Here is an 18,279-nt window from a genome sequence, read left to right on the forward strand (position 1 = left end):
GAATCGTCTTACATATTGAAACTGATAATTCCGTAACATCAGCACCATTCCTCAGGCCAGTTGTGACGCAGAGTTAGCCGATTCCAACGAAATTGGTCCGCGTAGCAAAGGATCCTTCGGGGCAAGCTGCCCCCCGGGCCTCGCCGGGCGAGAATAACAAGTGAGCCGACCACATCGGTCACCCTCGGCTTCCAACTTGTAATGCAGCATCAGCCGATTCCAACAACTATCGGCTATTCGTCTCTGGCAGGCTGGGACGCCTCCCGGTGGGGGTGTCTTTGAATCTCTGATGCCCTCCAAATTCTGGACGTAACACCCCCTAGAAGTGACAGCTACTAAGTCACCATCTTGGTCAAAACGTCGCAGCCGATTGCTTCGTCATCGGCTGTTCTCGCAGCTCTTAGGAAGGCTCATCCCTACCCCGACTTGCCGTTTAATCGAGCCACGACCCTCAAACCTGCTAATGCCGCTGATCTTGAAGGCTTGCCAATGAGAATTAGGGGTCCTTGAAAGGAAGACCCATTTCACGCTCCATTGATCCTTAAGTCGATGTCTGCACATCGGCTGTGCTTAAAAAATTTTGAATTTCCTCCGGCCGATTTGTGTATCGGCCCCCATACTCCAATACCCATCGCCACAGGATGGGACACTTCTACTGCATATCCTCGTGTTTTATCCACTTGGCGCTCTCCCCCGAGCCGATTCTCGTCAAGAGAATTGATGATATCGGCTCGTTGGATCATGTGTTGAACCCGGGCAGGTATGGATGGTGAGGGTATTCACGGCCGACATCGGAATCGGCCTCCACGTTGTTTGCTCGGTGAAGGTTTTGTAATGTTCCTTCATAGACCCTTGGGGCCGATCACAAGGATCAGCCTCGCCAAGTTGCACATCGCTCGGCTTCAACTACATGGTCAGGCCAGTGGATAAAACTAGCTTAACCCTTCCCTTTGTCACATCGATGCGCTCGCAGTCGTCCAAGTTGATGCCTCGAGAGGGGTTCTTGGCCTCGCTGCTTCCCATGCGTTCATGCCGCCCGTTGAAACTTCGGCCGAATCATCGGCCCGGACGACCTCTACCTCATCACCATCCCACCGTATTATGCATTGGTGCATCGTGGAGGGAATGCAGCAGCTTGGCGTGGATCCAATCTCTTCCCGAGCAACACGAGCATAACTCGCTCGTGCTATCGACGATGAAGAACGTCGTAGGGATAGTTTTTCTTCCTACGGTCGGATCCACGTTCGTAACTCCTTGTGCCTCGGACGCTTGGCCGTTGAAGTCGCTCAACGTCACGTTAGTCTTGATTAGATCCGAACTCGAGCGTCCCAACCGACGTAGCATAGAGTACGGCATGATGTTAACTGCCGCTCCGGTGTCCACCAGCATCTTATTTACAGGCCTCCCATCGATATATCCTCGTAAGTACGGGGCCTTCGGATGCCCGTAGCTCCTTTCCCGTGGCTTCTCAAAGATAACCGGCCGTGGGCCGCAATCAAGTTGTGCCACGGATGTCTCATCTAATCCCGGAGCACCGAACTCCGAAGGGAGGATAAACACCATATTTGTGCCAGCCGATGTTTCATCATCGGCTTTTCTCTCGTTCGGGGCGCCACTCTTTTCTTTGTGGCTGACCTTCCTTGTCCAAGGTTCGCCGAATTTTGGCGGCCGCATCAGGCCGTGCCTTCCTTAGCGTGCGCAGTATAATCTTTCGGCTTCTTCCAACCCACGCGTACGCTGAACTCTTCGCTTCCGGGAACGGCTGAGCCCATCGGGGCACCACCCGGGCCGATGATATTTGTATTCTTCACCACCGTCCTCTAGCTCCTCGAGATCTTCCACTCGAGCGGACTCAGCATGCTTGTTCCGAGGCGGGAAAGGCCCTAGACGGCCGAACACGGACACGTTAGCGGCACCCTTCTTCCTTTGTTTGCATTCTCGGGCAGTCCTCGATTGTTGGCAATCGGCTCATTCCCGAGTCCCAGCAATGTTTGAAGAACGGGCAGGTCCCGGTGCCTATCCATGTCACCCTGCCCCCTTGGCCTTCCTTCGGCGCGACGATCGTACCCGTCGTTGCTTCCGCCATGTTGGCGGTACCTTCCGACCTCGGCATCGGACCGAAAATTCCTTTCATCATCTACGTCGTAGCGCCGACGCTCGGTCGTGGTGTTGCTCGTATTTGTTGAGGAGGTGCTCGGAGAGTGGGCGTTGATACCGCATGCTTCTTATCCCCTCCCTTGCCAGGTACCGCCTGTCCTCATCTTGGGGTTGGTCGCGCGGATCGGCCCCCTCTTCATCCTTGTCACGGGAGTGGCTGCTTTCTGTTTTCTCTTTGTCATGGCGGCTTGCAGACCCAGTCATATTGACACCAAAGGAAAACTTTGGCTGACCTATGGAGTGGCTGAGATCCACCGTGTCGACACCGGGCCCCGGACGTGGGTCTCTACCGAGCTTGATATCGTGCGGCCGGGTCTTCTCGCAGGAGCCGATGAGTTCGGCTCCAAGGGTTGCCTTGATCCCGTCATGTTTCCTTCGAGCTCCTTGGGCAGATCCCCATGCTTCGGCCGACTCGGTGCGCTCCTCGACGGGGTGGAGAGATCTATCCCATCGAGTGCGCCTTCGAGCGTGGAACCCCTCCACCTGACGCCATGGGAGTGGGTTCGGTGGGAAGAGCCGATGAGTTCGGCTTCGAGGATGGCTTTGATCTCATCGCACGTGACTGGCGTGCCGCCCACCATCTCAGATGTAGATGGCGATGTGGTTGACGTAGACGATGGTCCCACCGGGCGTGCCAGAATGTGTTGACTGCCAAAACCCACCGGCGGGCAGCGGCCTTGTCAACACCGTAGAGCCGGGAAGAGCCTAGAGCTGCGGCCGGCCGAGACCCCTCCGAGCGACGGCCCGCAATGCTCTTCTCGGTCACACGCGGCGATGCAAAGTGCAAGGGCGTGCCACCTGACCTATACCTGGTCGGAAGGTGATGGAGATGCCTCGCTTAGTTTCCTCGCAGGGCATACATGTAAACATTAAATACGAGCCTCGATCGGCTCTCAGGTTATCCCGTGAATCGGCTCAAAGAGCCGATCCACCCATGATTCGTATGGGGTGCACGAATACTTGGTGGTCCTCGCTTGATCAAGATAAAGCTAATGAGATCTACGACGATTTAGGGTTTTCACCGCATAATCGGATCATCCTACTCCAGTGTTGGGCCTCGCGGCCACGCACGGTGCTCGTAAGCCGATCCTAAACAAGGCCTAAAAACCAACATGAAGTTGATCCTCGGAACATCCTCGTTTAGGACTTGCGAACGCCACCCTACGTGCCACCGGATCCTCCCCCTTTGTAAGGCCTAACTATCGCAGATATTAAACTAATCCTTGTAGAACAAGAAGCAATCGTAACGGATCAGATCTACTAAATAATGATCAAGCGGGGTGCCGCCCCCACACCCGAGATAGGTGTGAGGGCGGCTAGATATGCAAGGGTTGCACTACGTAAGCATGCTTAAACGAAGAACAATGCTAACCCTAACACATCTATGATAACTACGTTGCTCGCCATCAAAAGCGCTTCAAGACGAGCAACGCATGAACAACGTGGGCTTAGTGCCGCCTAGATCGCAAGATGCGATCTAGGCAAGCATGTCGCTTACCCGATAGAAACCCTCGAGACGAAGGAGTTGGCGATGCGCCGAGATTGGTTTGTTTTGGGTTGAACGTGAGTTGTTGTTTATTCCATAAACCCTAGATACATATTTATAGTCCAGGGGACTTTCTAATGTGGGCGTGCATCAAACCGTGCACGGGTAAGATTCTACTTTCTAAACTAAGATGCAATCTAATATTTTACGTATACGAGGGCAATGAAGCCCAACTTAGCATAACAGGCAGATTCACATAATTCTCCATGTATATTTCCTTAAGCCCATCTTGATTGCGGCCCACCTCTGACTCGGTCAAATCCTGGTGATAACAACGGTGCAGGAAGAAGAAGGTCTACTCAGGGCCGGTTAGACGCAGTGGACGCATCAGCAAGAGGTTCGCTGCTGGCACTCCCATTCGGCAGCGAGCGAGCCGTGCTCCGATCACCAGACTTGGCATTGCGCGGGAGGGAGACATCATTGGGGACGAAGCCCTCCAGGCCTACCTCGACCTCTTCACCAGACCTTTTCGCCAGCAGCACTTGGACGTGGTTCTCCGCCTCTTTGGTTGGACATCAGATGACCTTCGAGCAGCCTCGTACGCACCCGGTGGACTCGTTTGACCTGATTCGAGGATTTTATTTCATTTCCTTGGCGCATTGTTTCGCGCCCATCTGTGTTGAATCTTCCTTTTTTGGTGTAATGGATTCGGTGGATCTTTGCATTGCCATTTGGAATGCGCGTGGACTTAACTCACCTGTCAGGCGTCTTGCTGTTTCTCAAGCCATCTCGCCGGCGCGAGCAACCGTTGTTTGCCTCCAAGAGACCAAGATGGCGGTTATCTCTGACCGCGTAGTGCGTGAGTGCCTAGGTCCGGCCTTCGACGGTTTCTACTATCTCCCGGCATTAGGCACCAGGGGTGGTATCCTCCTAGCATGGCAGTCCACTTTGGTGACGGTGTCCAACCCTCACATGACTGAGAATGCCATCACGGCGAGGATCTCTATCAGTGGTGGAGACAGTTGGTGGTTCACTGGGGTCTATGGACCACAGAGTGATACGGACAAATGCTCCTTCTTACAGGAGTTACAGGATATCCGAGACCTTCATGCAGGGCCTTGGATGGTGGCGGGAGATTTCAATTTAATTGTAGACCCCCAGGACAAGAACCAAGGAGTCCTACACCGCCGGATGATGGGCAGATTCAAAAGGACCCTATCAAATCTTAATCTCAAGGAGACGTACCTGAACGGAAGGCGTTTCACTTGGTCTAATGAGCGCGCACAACCAACTCTGGAAAAGCTAGATAGGGTCTTCACGACCGTGGATTGGGAGGACTTGTTCCCGCATGCTTTCCTATCCGCCATGTCCAAGGGTCCCTCGGATCATTGCCCCTCGGTGCTTTACCCGGCCCCGGACTTGCACAGAGGGCGTAGATTTCGGTTCCAGCTCTTTTCGGCCCAAGGTGGACGGCTTCCCGGATGTGGTCCGGGAAGTGTGGATGATGCAGCTCGTGAGCCGAACCCTTTCAAGCGTTTAGATCGAAGCTTAGAGCCACGGCGAAAAGGCTAGCCAGCCTGGAGCTCCAAGTTCATTGGCGGTATCAAGCCGCAAATCCAGTATGGCCACAGAGTTGATTCTTCGGTTTGACGTTGCTATGGAGTCTAGGCAGCTTGTCAACACAGAGAGAGCCCTTCGGCGCTTGCCGAAGAAGAAGCTCCTAGGGTTGGCATCTCTCGGAGAGGACGATTGCTCGACGAGCGTTCCCGCATTCTCTCGGCTTCGAGAGGGGGATGCTTGTACTCGGTTTTTCCACTTGCATGCAAGCCATAGGCGGCGCAAGAATTTTATTGGCCATTTGGTCGTGGAGGACAAAGCGAGTTACGGAGCACTCGAGAAGGCGGAAGTAGTGGATGATTTCTTTGATCACCTCTTGGGGGTAACGACGGATAGACCTTTCTCGCTGGATCTGGAGTTTCTTGGGCTTCCCTCTCTTGACCTCCAGCATATTGACGGCGTGTTCACAGAGGAGGAAGTGTGGAAAGCCATAAAAGACATGCCCCCTGGACAAATGTCCAGGCCCGGATGGTTTCTCAGCCCGTTTCTTCAGGACATGCTGGAACATCATCAAGGAGGATGTCATGGAAGCTTTCAACTCCCTATCCCGTCTGGATAGCCGTGGCTTTGGGTCGATCTACGAAGCCTTCATCACACTCTTACCGAAGATGGAGGGGGCGGAGGAAGTCCGGCATTTCAGACCCATCAGCCTGATACATGGCGTGGCCAAGTTGGTGGCTAAGGTGATTGCTAACAGGATTGCTCCTGTCCTTCCTCAGATGATAGGACCGCAGCAGAGTGCATTCGTGCGTGGAAGGTGCTTGCATGATAATTTCATGATGGTTCGAGGAACAGCCCGGAAGCTCCATAGCAGTGCCACTTCCGCAGTCCTCCTCAAATTGGATATTACCAAGGCTTTCGACACTGTGGACTGGGCACTTCTTCTGGAGGTCCTCCGGAATTTTGGGTTTGGCGAGAGGATCCTGGCGGTTATCTGCGCCCTCCTCTCCACAGCAACCACCCGGGTCTTGCTGAATGGTACACCTGGTGCGCGGATTGCCAACAGGCGTGGACTGCGTCAGGGGGACCCCTTATCCCCTCAGCTCTTCATTCTGATCATGGAGATCCTGCATTTGATGATTGAGAAAGCGGCCGATGAGAGGCTGCTTACCCCGCTGGCGCAGACAGGACTGCGGCTCCGTACATCGGTGTACGCGGATGATGTGGTCACCTTCCTACGCCCTACTGTGCTTGATTTTAGGGTTTTCGCCGGGATCGTGGATGATTTCGGGGCCGCCTCGGGCCTATGTGTCAACATGGAGAAATGCTCAGCGAACCTTATCTCGTTGTAGCGCTGCCGACAAGGCTGTCGTGGACCGGGAGCTTCAATGCCCCGTGGTGGATTTTCCCCTCAGGTACCTCGGGTTGCCCCTCACCCTGAGGAAGCCGACTGCAGCCCAGCACGCAATACCTTGTGGATAGTGTGGCTAACAAGCTACCCGGTTGGAGGGCCTCACTTCTCGACGGAGGTGGACGGCTAGAGTTGGTACGCGCGACTCTCTCCGCGATACCCATCTTCGCCATGATGTCTCTTGATCCGCCGCCCAAGACAATCACAAGCAATTGAGAAAATAATAAGAGGTTTCCTCCGGAAGGGAGAAAGGACGTCAAAGGTGGCCACTGTCTAGTGGCGTGGGACAAAGTCTGCGCACCTAAGGAATGGGGCGGGCTAGGGATCCCCAATATCAAGATGATGAACGTGGCTTTGAGGACCAGATGGCTGTGGCTACAGCGTATGGACTCTTCCAAGCCGTGGAAGGAGCTTAACATTCAGGTGCCCAAGGTGGCGAGACAGCTCTTTGAAGGGGCAACCTACTCAGTGCTCGGCAATGGAGCGTCTACTTTTTTCTGGACGGATAAGTGGCTGCCGGACGGGCGGATCTGTGAGTTAGCACCTAACCTGTTTGAGGCGGTGCCGAGAACCGCCCTCGCACGCAGACGGGTACGTGAGGGCCCGGCCGGGGCCGGGCCGGATGATGTCCCTCCGGACCTCGGCGCCCGGCCGTAGGAGAGCTCCTCCAAATGGCCGACCGTCCGACGAACATTGCCCCGGATGAGGGCGTGGAGGATAGTTTCCGATGGAGATGGGAGCAGGACCATTGCTACTCGCGCGATCCTCGTTATCGTGCGATGTTCGGAGGTAGAGTGGAGTTGGCCGGAGCGGCTCGGATTTGGCGGTCCGGGGCACCGCCAAACCGCAGAGTTTTCCTTTGGCCGGCGGCCGGGAATAGATGCTCGGACCGCGGACAGGCCGAGCAGCGTGGTCTCCCGCACCCGGCAACATGCCCTTTACGTGATCGGGAGGCCGAGACGCTCGACCACCTTCCGCTTGGATGCGTCCTCGTCCAGGCAGGTCTGGGCAACGTGCTTGAGATGGTGGGGAAAGATCCATTGGATGCCGCAGACTAATACTAGTTTCGTCCCTTGGCTCCAATCGAAGAGTGGGGGTCCGGGCAAAGACCGAGATCTCTGGACAGCTATCACCCTCGTCTGCTGGTGTCTGTGGCGGCACCGGAACGACATCGTCTTTGAAGGCGCCACCCCATCCTTGGGTGCGGTAGTCACCCGGATCTCTGACGAGGCCGGCATGTGGCGTCTGGCGGGTTTGTTTAGGGGTAGTCTTGTAGACGTGGGAAAGTGGACATGTCGCGAGTAGTTCGGTAGTGCGTGTGTGTAGCTGCCTTTTCTAAGGTAGCGTGGAGTGCGCTTTCTGGCGGCTGTGCCAGAAGCGTGTTGTACTTTGGCCTTCTGGCCTTTTTTTCCTTCTATGAAACAGATACGTCTCTCCATAACGTATCCTTGAAAACAAGGAACGGTCATCCATCTCAAAAAATAAAAACAAAACAGCGTCACTCCAGGCACCACCCGCCGTGGCGCACCATGCGGCGCGCGGGCCCCAGCTGATCCGAAAGGAAGCTTCCGCGAAGCAGCCATGGCTTGCCTCTCAAAAAACCGCCACCTCTCTCTTCTCTTCTATCCCACCGAATTCGCCACCACCTCCCAAACCATCCACCTCCATGTCCTCGCCAGATCCGATCGACCCCGCGCCGGCGATGGACTCCGCGCTCCCCTCCGCCGTCCTCGCCACCATCCTCTCGCGCCTCGACGTCCGCTCCCTCCTCCTCGCCGCCTCCGCCTGCCGCTGCCTCCGCTCCTGCGCCCACAGCGCCCTCTCCTTCCTCCCCGCCTTCCACCTCCTCGTCAGTGCTCCTCCGCACGCATCGTATGCTGACACTACCTACCGATTTCCCGCGGTTGATTGATTACGTTTCGTGTTTTCTGAATGTGGTTGTAGGAGGTGGCGCTCACGCACGACCTGCTCCGCCCGCTGCTGCCGCGCAACCCGAGCCTGCGGAGCCTCCGGCTGGACTGCGAGAAGCTCGAAGACGCCGCCGTCGACTGCCTCGCCCGCCCCGGCCTGCACGAGCTCACCCTACTCAACTGCAACAACATCAGCGGCCGCCTGCTCCGCGAGCTCAGCGCCACCTGCCAGGATCTCAGGTACGTCCTATTCTATTGTCCAGTCGATCTGCAACCCTTGGGTATATATGCTTGCTGTTCGATTGTTACTTTAGCAGCATTTCTGTTCGGCTCTGTCGCACAGTATGCCGGTTGGCCAGTTCTGAAGTATTTTTTACTTGGATGTAGGGTGCTGTCTCTAAACTCCCTCGGGGAGCGTAGGGGCCTGGCGATGAGGTTCTCTGATCTCCGGGCATTGCTTCATGGATGTTCCAGTTTGGAGGTAGGTCGCACTCACCGGATTGAAAACTGATCTCTACAATCATCATCTCACTTAATTGAAGACACTGTACATACCCAATCGGTAGTATTTAATACTGAATTAGTACTCAAATAAAGCCAAATGATTCTATTGCTATCTGCTCCTAGTTTACTTGACCTCCATTTCATGATCTGAATTAGTACTAAAACCATCAATTGCTAAGTCAAACCTGAAACCATTGGTCTGGTTTACCTTCTGTTTACTTTGATGAGATTTCAGTACCTTCAGTGGCCCGTAATTCAACTCACATCTTAAAAACAGTGCTTCTTATTTGCAGTCTCTCAGCCTGGCCCTTGATTTCTCAAAGTTCGATGACCCCAACTTTAGCCATGTGTGGTCATCTGCTTCCCAAGGCCTGCTCTCTCTTGAAGTCGGCTACATTCCATTGTCAATGTTGCTTGACCTTCTGACCGTGGCTATCGAGGCGCAACAGTGCATGGATTATATCAAGGCACCGGTGTTTTTTCCCAGCCTTCAGAAGCTGTGCCTCTCCGTTGACTTCATCACCGACCAATTGATTGGGTCCATATCAACAGCACTTCCATCCTTAACACATCTGGACCTTCAGGATGCACCAATCATGGAACCTGAATCTGCAACAGATCTCACAAATGCTGGTCTTCAGCAGATCAATCCCAAGGGTAAGCTGAAGCATATTTCTCTCATTAGAAGCCAGGAGTTCTTGTTCACGTCTTTCCGACGTGTCAATGATCTGGGAATTTTGCTGATGTCTGAGAAGTGCTCCAAACTTGAGAGCATCTGCCTTGGTGGTTTCTCCCGCGTAACAGACACCGGGTTTAGGGCTATTATCCACTCTTGTTCAGGTCTTCATAAGCTTAAGGTGTCTAATGGAAGCTGTTTCACTGATCTTGTTTTCCATGACATTGTTGCCACCTCCCTGTGCCTAACACATGTGAGCCTGAGATGGTGTAATCTGCTAACTGATGTTGGGATCGAGAGGCTGTCATTCAACAAGGATCTCAATGTATTGGATCTCAGAGATTGCAAGAGTCTGGGTGATGAAGCTGTGAGAGCTCTGAGCTGCCTTCCCAGGCTGCACGTATTGTTGTTGGATGGAATCGATATCAGCAATGAAGCATTGAAGTATCTGGGTGCTGGAGCATGCCCGCTAACTTCATTATCTTTGAGGGGCTGCTATAAGCTAACAAACGACTGCATACCGTTGCTGTTTGCTGGTTCTATTAAAAAGAGCCTGCATGTGTTGGATCTCTCAAGAATCCCAAGTATCACTGATGATGGTGTCATGCTGATAGCACAGAGCCGAACTCCTCTTACTGAGCTCCGACTGCGAGAGAATCAGAAAATAGGTGATGCTACCGTGATGGCTCTTGCGTCCATGCAATTCGATGGTGGAACTTACGGCAGCACCTTGCAGCTGCTGGATCTTTACGACTGCTGTGGGATCACACCGCTCGCAATGCGGTGGTTTAAGAAGCCGTACTTCCCAAGATTGCGTTGGCTAGGACTAACAGGCAGCTTGAACAGGATTATGGTGGATGCCCTTGTCCGAAGCCGCCCGTTCTTACACATGTCGTGCACTGGCGACGAACTGGGGACTTCATACTGGGACGCGTCTGCCGATTGGTATCGGCATGATGATGACGATTCTGAAGAACTTGAGGCATGGCAGTTAGATGGCGAGCCAGTATCTGACGCTGAAACCGCCACGGAAGAATAATGCTTTGTTGCCATGTGCCGTGTTTGCTTGTCATCACGAGGTCGATTATCAGCCATTTGTTGATTTCTTGTTGTACCACCATATAAGACATTTTTCTTGCTGTTACCTTTCCAGCTTTCCTCATGTGTCAGTTCCTTGTGTATGTGGCAACCTGTTTGTTGTTACATCGCGCTATGTATGTTGTATTCAGATTCTAGACGCCGTATACGCCAGAAACCTCTGATGTGTATGGAATACCTGACGGATGTAATCGTTATTGAATAAATGAAGTGTTTGCTGTGACATGTCTTTGTTGAACCAATTTTGACAAACACAAGATCATACGTTTGAAGCTGATTATGTGAGCATGTGAACAGTTTTAGCGTAACATCCTATTCTGTTGTGCAAAAGGTTTATGTTTGTTTTTCCAAAGTAGGTGTACATTACCAACTGCCTTTTGTTCTATTGCTCTCCGATCATTTTTTGTGATTGCAGAATATTGAAAATGTCACACAGTAAATGCTTTATATTATGTGAAATCTAAACTTTTTTGTTGGAAGAAGTAAACATTTCATTGGCCTGTCAAAAAAAAAGACAAATTCAGAACACCACTGTAGGTTATATTAGCTCCTCGTCCATGTCTCCTTTTGACGGCCATGGATGCAAATATTCTTTCACAAAAAAGTCATAATTACAATTTCATACTGCATTCTTACATCGCGCATGGAAATTGTATGTTTCAAATCTATGAAAAATGTATTTTCTCTGCTCGTTATTTCCTTTTCCCCAAAGTTAATAAGATATCTAAAGAGAAATGTTCCCATCTGTCAGAGAACTCAAGACAGAGGACGCAAAGCATTTTGGCACTGGCCCGTCACTGTGCGGACTCTTCACCGACCAGCGGCTAGCTGCCCAGTGGCCAGTGCAGAGCTCGTGCCCACCTATCCTGAGCGTCCTCCATCTTTCCCCTCCCGCTTAGGTCACCGAAGGAGCGGCGATGTCGGCGCCCGTGACGGTGTACGGGCCGGCCATCTCGCCGGCGGTGGCGCGCGTGGCGGCATGCCTCCTGGAGAAGGACGTGCCGTTCCAGCTCCAGCCGGTGGACATGTCCAAGGGCGAGCACAAGTCCCCCTCCTTCCTCAAGCTCCAGCCCTTCGGCCAGGTCCCCGCTTTCAAAGACCACCTCACCACTGTCTTCGGTCAGTACCCACGCTTTCTACTACTTCTGCAAGACTGCAACATATTTCTTTTTGCTTCTCTATTACAAGTGCTTTTCAATGATGAAGATTGAAAATCTGCTTAGATCTGCATTCATTTCATCAATAGTCACCCAGTTTCTGAATTTAGGGTAGATTCTAGTGCTCACCCGTGCACATGTCTGGATGATTAACTGATCCCTGAATATGAAAGAAAAGAAAGAGATCTGTAAGTAAATGGCCATTTGTGTTCACAAGTTGTATGGTTCTTCTTTGGCAGAGTCAAGGGCCATTTGCCGTTACATCTGTGACCAGTACTCAGACCGTGGCAACCGGACCCTCCTAGGCCGGGAAGAAGACGGGGCAGTAGGCCGTGCCGCCATTGAGCAATGGATAGAGTCTGAAGCCCAGGCATTTAACCCGCCAAGCTTGGCCATTGCGTTCCAGCTCACATTTGCACCGCTTATGGGTAGGGCCACCGACATGGCCGTGGTCGAGCAGAACCAAGCGAAGCTTACCAAGGTGCTCGACGTGTATGAGCAGCGGCTGGCGGAGAGCCAGTACTTTGCGGGCGATGAGTTCACCCTTGCGGACCTTGTGCACATGCCCAACACTGAAATTCTTGCGAGCAAGACCGTCACGGCGGGCTTGATCACCGAGAGAAAGAATCTGTCCAGATGGTGGGATGAGATCTCTGGCCGTCCGTCATGGAAGAAGGTTGTTGAGTTGCAGAGTGCACCACGACCCTCTAAATCTTGAGGCTCCAAACCTTTTTGTTTGAGCAGTTTCTTATGGCAACTAGTCACATCCTGTTATGTGTTGCCATCACTGTTATATGTCAGTTGTGTGAAAGACTCGCGCCTCTGCTTTGCGCTACATGTAATCTTGCTATCTATCCCTTGTACTACTGAATTTTATGCAAAGTTGGATATGTTCCTCTGGTTTCTCCATGTAGTGCTGTATAAGCTTCATTCAACAGGCTGATAAATTAGCTTATTCGATTATCCATAAAAATTTATTCAGAAAATGTTTGTTTACCACCTGGTGACTTTCAGTGGGTCATTCTAGCTACCTGTTGAAATTTAATTTACTATAGTTCCAGTCTTTAAGCTGATTTTGGATCTGAGTGATATATATGTAAGATAGTGCAAGACTGACATCTCGATTCAGTTCTTTCAGTTCATATTTTTTCTCGCTGGCAGTGTTGGCATTAAGGTACATGATTCAAAGATATTGCTAGCTGTCATTTGTAGCATTTGGCATTCTCAAACGTACTCAGATAAAATCATTCTGGGCTAATGTTGAAAGCTGAGAAAAAAAAGTCCTGCCAAATTTTAGGTAGTACAAATGTTCAAAGAATTCTCCGATGTGTTGAGCTGATAGTTGAAGTGGAAGCTAAAGAATGCTGATTTCAGTTGTTCAGACTGTAGGCAGTAACAAAGTTTGGGCTTATGACCTAAGATGATTATTAGCAACAGACATTTAGAATGTAGAATCTACTCCCTCCGTTCTTTTTTAATTGACTCGAATTTAGTACAAGTTTGTACTAAATCCGAGTCAATTAAAAAGGAACGGAGGGAGTAGAATTTATTTCTTCAGTCCACTCCGATTTTAGTTTTTTTTGGGGGAATTAGGGCGCCCACTCCAATGGTAGTTCACATTGCATACTATGTACCATAGAATAATATTTATTCTTAAGTTGCTATCCACAGTTGTAATCATATTCATGAGGCTTTTGTCTTTAGGATTCACATGTCTGAATCTTGCTAGTCAATATCAGTTGCAACTGATTATTACTTGGGTTAATGCATTTTGGCAATTTCTTATTTTGTCACTTCATACCATTATCACTAGACTAATCCAGAAAACTTAAGCAAATGAATTCATCTTCTCGTTTTACAGGCACTACTCCTAACAAGTCAATTATGTTCTTCTACCAAATGAAACATACTTGGTTTAAAATCTAAGCACATTGAGAGATACTGTTGCTCTTGTTTTATCTTCCATCAGATCGCTGGTTGGCTTATATCTGACTCCATTTGAGGGACATAACTTTTGGTCAGAAATCTTATTCTTGTACTCTGACAGAAGTCACCAGATCTTCATAACTGGTAGTACTTGATGCCAATCTTCTTACATATGCTTGCCAAATTATCATCAATTGGCCCAAATAATCCATGCAACATCATGCGCTCCTTATATGTTGTTTTTCCCACTGAAGTTATCAAAGACTAGTGTAAATAACTAATGCTTATTTTGCAGGGCTTGTTTGCTACAACAGACACTATGATAGCTGCAAGCAAGAATCCAGACTCCCCCTTTCTCTTTACACTTTCCCTTTTCCAATTGTGTTGTGCTAGGTATCAAGAGCAAGGCAAGTATGGAATTCCACCTTTTGTTTCTTTAAATACCTTGCATTCAAACCTGTTGTCACCATTCCATATTGCCATTGCATAGGTTGACAAAGAGATCGATCAAACCAAAAGAAAAAAATGGCAACAGGCTTGCAAGTGTTTGGCCAGCCAGCATCTACCGATGTTGCCAGGGTTCTAACATGCCTCTTTGAGAAGAATTTGGAGTTTGATCTCGTCCGCATTGATACATTCAAGAAACAGCACAAGCTTCCTGAATTCATCAAGCTGCGGGTAGGATGCTTCGATCAGTTCTCATACAGTTCAAGCTTTAAATGAGTTTGAACCTGTAATAATTTTCTATTTATCTTTTTGCAGGATCCGAGTGGGCAAGTGACATTCAAGCATGGCGACAAGACTCTTGTCGGTAAGGAGAACATGGAAGAAATTTTCACTTCAGATTCCTGGATTCACTTTCTTTTGAGTACTGAAATTTGAAAGGCTATGTGAACCTCCTATGCAGACCCAAGGGCTATTTGCCGGTACCTCTGTACCCAGTTCCCAAATCAGGGAAACAAGAGCCTCTATGGAACTGGTTCTCTGGAACGTGCGTCGATAGAACAGTGGCTGCAAGCAGAGGCTCAAAACTTCAACCCTCCCAGCTCTGCCCTTGTTTTTCAGCTGGCATTTGCTCCTTACTTGAACATTCCTCAAGACTATGCAGCTATTGCCGAGAATGAGAGGAAACTCCAGCAAGTCCTCAATGTTTACGATGAGATACTCTCAAAGAATGAGTACCTGGCTGGCGATGAATTTACCCTGGCTGACCTTTCTCACCTTCCAGACTCACAGTACATCGTGGATTCTGATCGGGGGAGGAAGCTCTTCACTTCCAGGAAGAATGTGGCGAGGTGGTTCGACACAATCTCGAGGCGCAAGGCGTGGGCGCAGGTAGTCAAGATGCAGCTGGAGCATCCTGGTGCGTTCGAGTAATGCCTGGGCTGTTGCGAGCAAGTGTTGGGTTCATCTTGAAGAGCTCCATCGTTCATCGACCTGGCTTCTACTGTGCTTTGTTCTTTCGTTATCGTTGTAACTTGTGTTGTCCTCATTTGTCAAATCCCTTATAATTATTGGCTTGTGAACCAAAATAATACGAGGCCTATTTGTGATATCTGATCTACCTCTTTGTGTTTAAAGTGCTTTTGTCTCAGTGTATTGTCAACTGAATAAAATGTTTTATTGATCGTTTGCCAGGCTTGTTTGTCCGATTACCATAGCTACCATTTTGTCAACACAAGAAACTATATTCATCCAACTTGCATTCCGGTTGCCCACTATGTGCATTATTGATGATGTTCAGAAGCTGAAGGTGGTGATCCACGAAACTTATGCCAGGTCTCATGGATGGGCTCCAGCTACAGCGAGGATTATTGCTGGCCCTTGATTTTCCTCTTGGTTTTGCATGCTTTTGGTCATCTCTGTAGTAATAAAACAGTTTGACATCGAGGAGCTTCAGTGCGCTGCTGTCTAAATGTTCTTCGCTGCTTTGTTCCTTTGTTTCTTTGTTTGGTTATAATAACTTTGAAGTGGTTAGTGTACTGAAAAATATATCTTTAAAGAATGTTCAGTGCCCGTATTTTTAATAAAGATATCCACGACAAGTAATCTCACATTTTAAAAAATGTTCACGAATTTTAGAAGATTTTGGTACATCAAGGAAAAAGTGCACTTTGATGGAACTAGGATTACAAATATTTTATATTTTTCGGAAAAATAATAAAACTCATTATTAGGAAAAAATTAATGATTTTTTGAACATTTCTATATAAACTAATTTTTAATCTATTAATGGTATCAAAGGTTCATTCACATGTATCATACTCAATGCTTAGATCACCCATAAAGATATCCACGTATACCTTAGGAAAATGATCATTGCCTTTTTGTAGATATGCTCATGTTCGTAAAAAATAAAATACAACATGAAAACTGGAAATTAGATGAAACAAAAATAAACAAAGAAAATGAAGGCGACAGGAAAAATAAAAAAATAAAAATAGATAATAACCCTGAAAGTTCTATTTGTTTTTAATTTATATATGAAATGAAATTTAACATAATTCATGACATTTTTTATGTACATGTTTAACAGTGGTTCATATTTTTAGGAACTGTCCATATCTCGTAAAATAGGTGGTACGAAACTGATGGTACCAAAAGTGTGTGACCGGTACCAACACTATTTATTTATTTTAATTAATAAAAGGGCACTTACATAATTTCATCAAAATGGCCCTACCTGTCACTAACTCTTTCGAGATGGTTCTCACATTTCACTCTCTCCCCTTACAAAATCCCACGCTGCCGCGCCCAAAATCAGTCCATGCTACCTCCATCCCAAAGCTTAAGGCTTATATTTTTTTTTGAAAAGTCAAACCAAATAAAGTTTGACCAAACTTTTAGAACAATCTATCAAGAAATATAATATTTTGTAGATATCATACGGAAATATATTTTATTATCTATTTAATGGTATTAATTTTGTACTTTGCATGTTAATAATTTTTGGTAAAAACTTAGTGAATCTTGACATAGTTTGACTTTCTAAAAATAATATAAGCCTTAACCTTTGGGATGGAGGTAGTATCTCAAAGCGGCCGTCCACACCATAGGAGTTGCTCACAAGCGGGATGGCTCTTGTCGATGCGGAGCAAAGTGAGATAGAGAGGGGCAAGAACTAGAACACCGAATTTTGATGGGGTTTTAGCATAAGTAATCATAGTGAAACTTGAAAATAGAATCTCGTTAATTTTCCAAATAATTATGCTATAAAATGAAAAATAATTCAAAGAATTAAAGTACCAAATAAATATATATTTAAAGTACTTGTTTCAAAAATTATTTAACTAATATTAAATTTATTAATGTAGTACTAATATTATTTAAATATGTTTGATGTGTTTGTTGAGTGTTTAAAAAATGTATGAATGGAATAATTGTAATTTGTTGAATTTTTTTTGTTGGGTGTTCATAAAATTCACCGAATATGAAAGAAATAGTCTGAATTTGTGCAAAATGTATCTTGAGTGTTTTTCAAATGAATTGAAATATGACTAGATTTTTTGAAATTTATGTGAACTTCCAGAGATTTGTTATAGCAAAAAGGATGGAAATTCATCTTTGAAACATCGTGTGAAGGGCTCGGCAATCTGAACTAGTACGACGGAAGCCAACCCTTATTTGTGGCGATGTTCATGCCATCCCACATCACCACAGGAAGCTCAAACTTACCTCAACTTCGGTCCCATAATTCTCGGGCTGGGAGACATAATACTGTACTACTGTTGATCCAACCTGCATATGTTCCCCAGTCACCTTACACGCAAAGGCACGCTAGCTACGAGAGACAGAACAGAACGAATCAGCACGTTCATCCTTCTATAATTTTCACCCGAACACACGCGCCTTACTGAACACTCTGCCCGGTTCGATCCAAAAGCTTCCGTTCGGTGATGCATCTTTCACGGCTAAAATACCAACCTTAATCCCTTGCTTGGCAGGCACTCGTTACCGTACAAGGATCTAGCCCATAGCCCCTGTACTTTGCCATTTCCAATTCGATCTATCTCATCTCAGGAGTATCTTTCGTGTTGGTTAAGCTCATCGGTAAAGGATGGATGATCACCCTGCAGGGGGCAACATGGCGGAGATCCATGCTTGGCCTGTTCTGTTTCTGCATGGATGAGATGCGCCCACTTTGCCTTGCTGGAGACAACATGGCCGCTACCTCCAAGCAAGAATCCATCCATATGGCCTCTTTATCTCTTTGCTAGCTTTCGCTTTCGCCGTCCTGTGATAATCCTCTGCGGCAAGGCAAGCATATTGCGCTTCCCACGCTATAAAATACCTGTCGCTGGATCCGGGACTCCATCAGTCAGTTGCTTCACTCGCCGATCTTCGCCTGCACATCGATTTGAGACATTTTGCTGACCGAGAACTAGAACTTTTGAGCA

General features: G+C 48.5%; 3 protein-coding genes across 5 annotated transcripts; all 3 read left to right on the forward strand.

Annotated features, from left to right (window-relative positions):
- The first annotated feature begins 8,313 nt into the window (after window positions 1-8,313).
- LOC124701332 (F-box/LRR-repeat protein 10-like) lies at window positions 8,314-11,037 on the forward strand. The gene is made up of 4 exons (XM_047233385.1): window positions 8,314-8,460; window positions 8,556-8,761; window positions 8,909-9,002; window positions 9,319-11,037. The coding sequence occupies exons 1-4, from the start codon at window positions 8,314-8,316 to the stop codon at window positions 10,738-10,740; spliced, it is 1,869 nt and encodes a 622-aa protein (XP_047089341.1). The 3' UTR covers window positions 10,741-11,037.
- Window positions 11,038-11,616: 579 nt separating this feature from the next.
- Window positions 11,617-12,859, forward strand: LOC124701333 (glutathione S-transferase F11-like). The gene is made up of 2 exons (XM_047233386.1): window positions 11,617-11,918; window positions 12,196-12,859. Exons 1-2 carry the CDS (start codon window positions 11,717-11,719, stop codon window positions 12,672-12,674), a joined length of 681 nt encoding a protein of 226 aa, XP_047089342.1. The 5' UTR covers window positions 11,617-11,716; the 3' UTR covers window positions 12,675-12,859.
- Window positions 12,860-13,636: 777 nt separating this feature from the next.
- Window positions 13,637-15,381, forward strand: LOC124701334 (glutathione S-transferase F10-like). Of its 3 annotated transcripts, XM_047233389.1 has the most exons (5): window positions 13,638-14,026; window positions 14,178-14,289; window positions 14,373-14,560; window positions 14,645-14,693; window positions 14,790-15,381. In XM_047233389.1, the coding sequence occupies exons 3-5, from the start codon at window positions 14,408-14,410 to the stop codon at window positions 15,257-15,259; spliced, it is 672 nt and encodes a 223-aa protein (XP_047089345.1). In that variant the 5' UTR covers window positions 13,638-14,026; window positions 14,178-14,289; window positions 14,373-14,407; the 3' UTR covers window positions 15,260-15,381. The 3 variants fall into 3 exon arrangements, with proteins under 3 accessions (XP_047089344.1, XP_047089345.1, XP_047089343.1); XM_047233388.1 differs by having other exon boundaries at window positions 13,637-14,293; XM_047233387.1 differs by having other exon boundaries at window positions 13,638-14,289.
- The last annotated feature ends 2,898 nt before the right edge of the window (window positions 15,382-18,279 follow it).

Source organism: Lolium rigidum, chromosome 3 (genome assembly GCF_022539505.1).
Source record: "Lolium rigidum isolate FL_2022 chromosome 3, APGP_CSIRO_Lrig_0.1, whole genome shotgun sequence".
Taxonomy (NCBI): Eukaryota; Viridiplantae; Streptophyta; class Magnoliopsida; order Poales; family Poaceae; genus Lolium; species Lolium rigidum.